Source organism: Simochromis diagramma, unplaced genomic scaffold (assembly GCF_900408965.1).
Source record: "Simochromis diagramma unplaced genomic scaffold, fSimDia1.1 OVJJ01000370.1, whole genome shotgun sequence".
NCBI classification, from domain to species: domain Eukaryota; kingdom Metazoa; phylum Chordata; class Actinopteri; order Cichliformes; family Cichlidae; genus Simochromis; species Simochromis diagramma.
The window spans coordinates 72,008-81,219 of NW_024387012.1; the positions used below are offsets into that span (position 1 = coordinate 72,008).

The window sequence follows — 9,212 nt, forward strand, 5'->3', positions numbered from 1 at the left end:
CTTTGTTTCCTTCACAGCTCTTTGGTATCTGCTGTGCTGCTGCTTCACTCTCTCTCTTTACAGAAAGTTGTAGAAGTTTTCAGACGTGTCACTGCTAGATGTGAGGATGGGAGCCACTTTGCTCTGTGAGCTGGGCCTATTCTGTGAGTACATCACTGACTCCTATTGTTTGATTCATACTGATCCATAAACATGTTTTAGTAAGAAGAACAGAGCATCAGTCATTTGTACCATTTCAGGTCATGTGATCAGAGGACTCTCATGTTTGTTACCAACATGGTTGTTTGTAGACTGGATTAGATTTTAGTGCACTGACTCAGATCAGAGTGGAGCTGGTTTAGTTTATCTAAGAAAGGTTTGTTTCTCCATCAGCGAATTGAATTGAATATTAATTTTACATCTTAATACAAAATGTCACAAATCTTAGTAGACACCAGTAAAACTCCAAGTGTTTTATTTATGATTCAATAAAAGGACTAGAAGTTACAATCCCTGATTATGCATTCATTCAAATGGAGAAAGTCTTGAGGGATGACAGCCTGGAAACTTTACCAGAGAGACACATCATTGTATGCCTCAACTTAACAGGGTGTTTCAGTCTTTTATCAAAAGCTATTTTGCCATTTTTTAGATTCTTTTTACCTTCCTTGGTTAGGTTTAGGGATTAGAGATCTGATCTAGATTATAAAATAAAATTTTGTGACATCAGTAGTGGACCTTGGATTCATCGGGTGTTTCGGCCATTATCACTAGACACCCTCATCCAAGGAGGGCCTGCCAGGGTTGATCAGGCTCTGAGGTGTGTTACTGGTTTATGTTATATTGTTGTTTCTCTTCTATTTTCTTCTGTTTATTTTTCTACATTTTATTTTCTTCCATCAATTCACTGTAAAACAAGAAGTAATACTTACCTCTTTAATATTTATGGAGCCTCACTTCTTCAAAGGGATAGAAAAGGTGATAGAGAGAAGTAAGACTAAAGAGAAAAGATAGGAGAGAGGAGAGACAGAAGGGAGGCACCTGATCTGGCATCCCACACCTCCCCGCCGGATAGGGCTGTACACTCTACCCCCCCACTGCCTCTCAGAAAATGAAAAAAGAAAAAGAACAGAGGGGAGAAGAGTGGAATTTTTTTTCTTTTTCTTTTCTTTTATCATTCCTTGGTTAGGTTTCACTACCATGAGGTTAACTTCACAGCCCCCAGGAGGCCCTGAGACAGCTGTATCAGTCAACCAGCGTTATGGTTTATCACAATAAAATTTCTAGTGTTGGGTTTTCTACCCTTTTGATGCTCTCTCTGCTCTCCGCCATGGGTTGAGCAGTTCTGGGCATGTGTCTACGATATTTGAGTTTCTACAGAGCTTGGACAGAAGACAACTTGAAGTTTTGTGGAGATGTTTCACCTCTCAACCGAGAAGTTTTTACAGTTCTAAAACCAAAACATGGGGAATGCAGCTATTTAAACTCTAGTCATGGCATCCCTTACAGTCTGCCACCTAGAATGCATTTTTGAGATCCCTTCCGAGGAGCCTGAATCTCTACTCCCATCTAGCATCAGGTGTTGTCAGTAGGCCACATAATAGGGTGAAGCAAGGCCTCAAAATAATTTTGAAACCTCTCAGGTCTTCGGTAGCCTTGAGGGCTGAAAATAGCACAGTTCTCCCATCTCTGTCTGCGTGTTATTGTGACTTCCTACCCTCATTATCAAGTACATTTCTTGACACAGAAACATACACACCAGACTTGTCAGCCTCTCACTCTCACACAGAACACACACACACCACAGTAATATATAGATAGATAGATAGAATGTTATAGCTGAAATAACACTAATAGGTATGAAGAAAATATAAACAAATAAACATGAACCAGGGGAGCCTGGAGAAAATTTATAGCTGTGTTTGACAGAAAATTATTCAGATCGTATTTCTCATTGCAAAGACTTGTCAGATAGGACAAGATTTTTTAAAAAAGAAAGAAAAGTAAAAACCTCCAGTGACAATGACCCACACTGTTGTTCACACCTTGGCTCATGTGATGAGGCACAGGATCAATATTGAGTTAACAGCCTTTTTAAGGGATACCACCACTAGGGTTTAAATACCTGGGATTCTCCACCATTTGGTTTTAGAACTGAAGAATCTTCTCAGAAAAGATATGAAACACCTTCAGGAAACTTAAAGAAGTCCAGTCACTTTCTCACCGAGCTCCTTAGACACTCAAGTATGACATAAACACACTACCATGATCTGTATGATTGACAAGCTACACACACATAGTTGAGTGTCTTTTATTTGATAATGTCTGACATTTTTTTTCTTTATTGTAGTGCTCTGTACGCTACTCTGCACTGGACATGTTCAAGGTGACTGAGAAGTTTTACTTTTTCTTGTTTCTTCTTTTTTATTTATTCAGTAAAGATTCATCTTAACTGCTTTATCAGTCTTAAGCACTTCACATTGTTGTTTTCATTTCATTGTTCATCACTAATTTATAATTTTATGAATATAAACACAGTTTCTGCCTTGAATATTACAATACATATATGAACAATATATGAACGGTGTATGAACGTACTGTCACAGATTGTGTCGTGCATAAAAGTGTATCAGATTGTAAACTTTGTGGTTGTGTTGGATTCTAGGTGCTGTGCTAACTATTGAACCCAGCTCGTCCAGTTTTTTCATTGGAGAGTTTGTTACCTTCAAATGTAACATGAATGAAGGAGAAGACACTGACTGGTATTACCAAATCAAGAAGGACGGTCGAGAATTTGTGGCCTACGACACAGACAAAGACTACAGATTAGAAATTACATCTACAGGTTACAGTGGTGAATATCAGTGCTGTGGTAGCAGGGTGAGCTCACATCATATAAAGAACAGTAGTACTGTCTCTATAACTGTATTAGGTAAGTCCTCAGTGACCGACAGCACAAATATATGATCCTTGTTCAAATACTCAACTGAATTATAAAATATACACAGCAAAATCTCCAGTGTTAATTTAACACTGGAGATTTTGCTGTGTAGTACATTTAATTAAATTTCTCACTGAAACTTGAACTTTAACCAGGATCACTGTACCTGTTACTTCGTTCACAGTAAAGTCAGTGCAACAATACTCACAGACTCTGTAATCTATCATTAGCAGGTGTGTGAGTTTTAACAACAGCAATTATGGATGAAATTCAATTTAATTACATTTCTAAAGGAAAAGAAGAAACATAAGAAACACCAAAAGCTTCATGAAGTTTAAAGTGAAGATGTTTCTGTTATCTAAACCAAAACATGAGGAAGAGACATTTTAATGCATCATTGTGTTTCCTTCAACAGAGAATAGACAAACATTTATGCTGTGGTTATTTAGAGATCAACTAATAAAAATATAAACTGTATTGTTTTTCAGTGTTCATGTGTTGTTATAACGAATCACAGATATTTATTTATTTTTCTTCCTCTATCACAACAGCATATAGACCCAGGGCCACACTGACAGCAGCAACAACAATCATACCAGTAGGGGGCAGTGTGACACTGACCTGCTCTGTGCAGAGCTCTGATGGATGGAAATATGAGTGGTTCAGACGAACCCAAACAACCTCTGAAGGTCAAATCAGAGATCAACAAAACAGAGATATCAGAGTATCTGAAGGAGGAATCTACCGCTGCAGAGGAACAAGAGGAAACCCAGTTTACTACACTGATAGAAGTGATGAAGTCACCATTGAGATAACCTGTGAGTTCAGTCATTTAGTTTGAAATATACATTCACGCACACACACACACACACACTCACACACACACACACACAGAAAGAGAGATATATATGTGTGTGTGTATCTATCTATCTATCTATCTATCCATCTATATATATATATTTAACAAGAAGCAATGATCAAGAAAAAACATCAAAAATAATGCTACTCTGTGACTGTGATTATTGCTACCATCCTCAGCACCCCCAGTCACCTGCAGACAGCTACAACAGGAGGCTAGCATATTAAGATAATAAAACACCCTAAAGAGTGGTCAGTTTATTAAGGACTCACAGACAAATCAGTTTCAGTTTGGGATGGGGATAAAGTGGCAGGAGTGAAACTGAGCAGTACAACATTTTTGAGTGGCAGTTAGTACAGTATTGCATGGAATAAGGGTTTTTATTTTTATGAAAATACTAATAAAAATGAGGTGACCAGTGCAGAGTGTAGTATGTACCTGTGAAATTGTAGGACAGTTTCTCTCTCCTGTTGAGTGTGTTGTGTGTGTTTAAGTGTTGTGGTTGAGGTGTCGAATGGCTTGGTGGTAAAAACAGTTTTTAAGTCTTGTAGTCTGAGCAGACAGACTCCTGTAACACCTGTCAGATGGTAACAAGGAACAGCTTTGTGAGGATTGACCATCTCACATCTTCTGTTTTGAGTGTTAGAGTTACAGCCTCACTGTCTTCCTGAGGGAAGAGGATCTGCTTTTTGTTGTCTGCATCAAAACGAGCGTAGAAGTTGTTAAGCTCGTCTGTGAGAGATGCGGTGGGCTTGTTGTCAGTGATGCAGCGCAGTCCATTCCACAGTCGCCTGGCGTCAAATCTAGTGTGATATTCGATTATTACTGTACACAGAAGCTGAGCTCACATACAGTGGCTTGCAAAAGTATTCGGCTGAACTTTCCCACATTTTGTCACATTACAGCCACAAACAGGAATCAATTTTATTGGAATTCCACGTGAAAGACTAATACAAAGTGGTGTACACGTGAGAAGTAGAACGAAAATCATACATGATTCCAAATGTTTTTTACAAATAAATAACTGAAAAGTGGGGTGTGCGTAATTATTCAGCCCCCTGAGTCAATACTTTGTAGAACCACCTCTTGCTGCAATTACAGCTGCCAGTCTTTTACGGTATGTCTCTACCAGCTTTGCACATCTAGAGACTGAAATTCTTGCCCATTCTTCTTTGCAGAACAGCTCCAGCTCAGTCAGATTAGATGGACAGCGTTTGTGAACAGCAGTTTTCAGATCTTGCCACAGATTCTTGATTGGATTTAGATCTGGACTTTGACTGGGCCATTCTAACACATGGATGTGTTTTGTTTTAAACCGTTCCATTGTTGCCCTGGCTTTATGTTTAGGGTCGTTGTCCTGCTGGAAGGTGAACCTCCGCCCCAGTCTCAAGTCTTTTGCAGACTCCAAGAGGTTTTCTTCCAGGATTGCCCTGTATTTGGCTCCATCCATCTTCCCATCAACTCTGACCAGCTTCCCTGTCCCTGCTGAAGAGAAGCACCCACAGAGCATGATGCTGCCACCACCATATTTGACAGAGGGGATGGTGTGTTCAAAGTGATGTGCAGTGTTAGTTTTCCGCCACACATAGCGTTTTGCATTTTGGCCAAAAAGTTCAATTTAGGTCTCATCTGACCAGAGCACCTTCTTCCACATGTTTGCTGTGTCTCCCACATGGCTTGTGGCAAACTGCAAACGGGACTTCTTATGGTTTTCTGTTAACAATGGCTTTCTTCTTGCCACTCTTCCATAAAGGCCAACTTTGTGCAGTGCACGACTAATAGTTGTCCTATGGACAGATTCCCCCACCTGAGCTGTAGATCTCTGCAGCTTGTCCAGAGTCACCATGAGTGTTGCCAACTCCTCAGTAAGGAAAATCGCTAAGTCACTAGCAGTCACTAATTGACGTCATCACCTAATTTGCATAATTGGTCATGATAATGTAATTGTAACCTACGCTGTTGGACAGAGAAATAACATCGTGGAAGAGAGATAAAGTCAGTAAAAAACGTCTTAGATGCATTTATAATTAATTTCTTTTGGCAATTATTGTTTTTTTTAATGTCACAATTAACAAAAAAATAATAATAAACCCCCGCCCACCCCACAAAAAAAAAAAAACTTTAAATGAAAAACATTAAAGTTGGTAGAACACTGCTCCTTTATCCGGGCTTGGACCGGCAAAAGTGACCCAAAATAGGAACTCTGGTGGAGTTACTGTGTGTGTGTATAAGTAGTTTTAAACCTTGTGGCCCATAAAACAACATAACAGTAAAAGAACTGACTGCGTTACAGTCAGTGCGGGAGCAGCGGCTTCGCTCATGCGCGATTCATTTGCAGTTTGGATGCACAGGTGTGAACGTCTCCTGCCCTGATAGCAGCTGGGGGAGGACTATCCTCCGCCTGTGAGCGCTTTGGCACGGGTGAGGTACCCATGGCAGCACCCGCTGCTTATTGAGAGTAAGAGCGATACGCGTTTTCACGTCAAAAAGTCATCATAAATAAGGCTCCAATAACACCAGAAAAAGTTGCCAGATTTGTCGCTAGTCGCTTTTTAGAAAAAAAGTCGCTAAGGGGGTCTGAAAACTCGCTAAATATAGCGACAAAGTCACTAAGTTGGCAACACTGGTCACCATGGGCATTTCTGATCAGCGCTCTCCTTGTTCGGCCTGTGAGTTTAGGTGGACGGCCTTGTCTCGGTAGGTTTACAGTTGTGCCATACTCCTTTCATTTCTGAATGATCGCTTGAACAGTGCTCCGTGGGATGTTCAAGGCTTAGGAAATATTTTTGTAGCCTAAGCCTGCTTTAAATTTCTCAATAACTTTATCCCTGACCTGTCTGGTGTCTAAATCCAAACGAGAATCTGTGGAAACCATAAGAAGTCTCGTTTGCAGTTTGCCACAAGCCACACAGCAAACATGTGGAAGAAGGTGCTCTGGTCAGATGAGACCAAAATTGAACTTTTTGGCCAAAATGCAAAACGCTATGTGTGGCGGAAAACTAACACTGCATATCACTCTGAACACACCATCCCCTCTGTCAAATATGGTGGTGGCAGCATCATGCTTTGGGGGTGCTTCTCTTCAGCAGGGACAAGGAAGCTGGTCAGAGTTGATGGGAAGATGGATGGAGCCAAATACAGGGCAATCTTGGAAGAAAACCTCTTGGAGTCTGCAAAAGACTTGAGACTGGGGCGGAGGTTCACCTTCCAACAGGACAACGACCCTAAACATAAAGCCAGGGCAACAATGGAATGGTTTAAAACAAAACATATCCATGTGTTAGAATGGCCCAGTCAAAGTCCAGATCTAAATCCAATCGAGAATCTGTGGCAAGACCTGAAAACTTCTGTTCACAAATGCTGTCCATCTAATCTGACTGAGCTGGAGCTGTTCTGCAAAGAAGAATGGGAAAGGATTTCAGTCGCTAGATGTGCAAAGCTGGCAGAGACAGACCCTAAAAGACTGGCAGCTGGAATTGCAGCAAGAGGTGGTTCTACAAAGTATTGACTCAGGGGGCTGAATAATTACGCACACCCCACTTTTCAGTTATTTATTTGTAAAACTTTGTATTTGTCTTTCACGTGGAATTCCAATAAAATTGATTCATGTTTGCGGCTGTTATGTGACAAAATGTGGAAAAGTTCAAGGGGGGCGAATACTTTTGCAATCCACTGTATGTCCCATTTCCCATCCCAAAATAAACTATAAAGAAGCCATATGAAGTATCAGACCTGAAATACAAGATAAATATACAAAAGTGACACTGGGCAGGTAAAATAATAACGCAAAAATACAAATACTAAAAACAGAGAACACAACACAAACATAAATCACTTGACAAACCTAAAAGGAACCATGACTGTTATTTACAGCAAGTGGTGCCAGTGTTTAAAAGGTTGTCAAGTGTGCCAAATTCAGTGAAGAGGTTATATAATATTGTTATATATTTAAATTAGAGTTTACTTTTAAGACTTAACTCTGACTTTGTGCAATTCAGTTATGTTTAATAAAGTTAACAGTTCATTTTCCTTATTTGCAATAGCTGTGCCGAGTTCTCCATTTCCGGTTCTGATGATCACTGGACTCATTCCTGGAATCATATTTATTTTCCTCCTGTTCCTGTTCCTGTACAAAAAGGTCTACAGAAAGAAATGTGAGACTTTTTTTTCTTCTGATATTACATATTTTACTCTTTAAAATATTTAAATATGGAGATGCAACATTCCAAAACTGAAAACTGTTCACAATATTATATAAAACATAATAAACTATGTGAACGTTAGTGTCTTATTTTAAATTGTTAATAAAGGTTCTGCCGATGACCAGAGGGTGAGTCAGGATGAAAATCAACAACAAGTCTACTCCTCTCTCCTTCATGGTTAGTTTTTCATCTAGTTTAAAATATCCTGATGCTTTTCTCTGCTGCAGCTTTAACACTGTTGAATTAAACAAAGCTAAGACAATAACAACATTTAAACATGTACAGCATTTCTAAGTAATAATAAAATTTCCAATTTCAATGTATGTTTGTGCTTACACTGACATGAAAGCTTATCTTAACTTAATATAAATGTTATTGACAAGAATACTTGTGTTTACATTATGTGGTGACTCATTTTCTCTGACTTGTAGGTGATCGTTCTGTCTATGAAACAATGAGAGGCTCTGGAAATACTCAAAATGGTACAGTATCAACTTTAATATATAGTTTGTGGAAGCCGTGATCAGAACATAACAGTGATTATTATTAATATCAATACTAATATTATTATTTTAATCTAATGGTTTTTTTAAATTTAATTATTATTGTAATCACAAGAATGTGATCACACCTATAATAATAATGAACTGCAGAGCTGTTTCATACTGAGAGTATATTTGAACATATTTTACAGAATTTCAGTGTTGTTCATGAATCCACTGGAAGAGAGCATTCATCTAATGTGCTCATTTAAAGCAGAATGTATCTGGAATTGTGAATTTATTAATTTATCTGTGCTTTTTTTGGAAGGAAGTTGGGTGTGATGTGGGTGCAGTGGGTCCGATTCTTTCTACCCAAACTGGGTGAGCTATGAGAAGTGACAATAGTTTGAGTGTCTCCTTTCCTCATAACTGAAGTCTAATTGTCATTCTCAACCATCAGACCTTTGTCACGTCCCATTCCCCCATATTTCCCACCATTCATGGACCATCAAGTTACAATCTATGGGCACAAATATAAAATAAGGTTTTCTGGTAAAGTATTTAGGTATAACATTATAGCTAAACATCTGAAATATGTTTTAAAAATGTTTCGCTGTTGTTTTGTTTTTATATTATATATGTTTTAGCTTCTCTTTGATGTAAAAAAAAATAATTGAAATATCAGTAGGAATGTTTTGATGACGCAAGCATTATTAAATCACGTTCTAAGGGAGGCAAATTTCTAAAAG

At 38.8% G+C, this 9,212-nt stretch overlaps 1 protein-coding gene across 1 annotated transcript; it reads left to right on the plus strand.

Moving 5' to 3' along the window:
* The first annotated feature begins 39 nt into the window (after positions 1-39).
* LOC120739373 lies at positions 40-8,805 on the plus strand. The gene is made up of 8 exons (XM_040041132.1): positions 40-143; positions 2,330-2,365; positions 2,645-2,833; positions 3,472-3,738; positions 7,823-7,933; positions 8,090-8,158; positions 8,413-8,463; positions 8,792-8,805. Exons 1-8 carry the CDS (start codon positions 107-109, stop codon positions 8,803-8,805), a joined length of 774 nt encoding a protein of 257 aa, XP_039897066.1. The 5' UTR covers positions 40-106.
* Positions 8,806-9,212: the final 407 nt, after the last annotated feature.

Bases quoted from the DNA above. Each gene is read 5' to 3' on its own strand.
- LOC120739373 (XM_040041132.1), top strand. From the start codon at position 107: ATGGGAGCCACTTTGCTCTGTGAGCTGGGCCTATTCT. The intron at 144-2,329 runs GTGAGTACATCA...TCTTTATTGTAG, and splicing joins CTGTGAGCTGGGCCTATTCT to TGCTCTGTACGCTACTCTGC. The intron at 8,159-8,412 runs GTTAGTTTTTCA...TCTGACTTGTAG, and splicing joins CTACTCCTCTCTCCTTCATG to GTGATCGTTCTGTCTATGAA.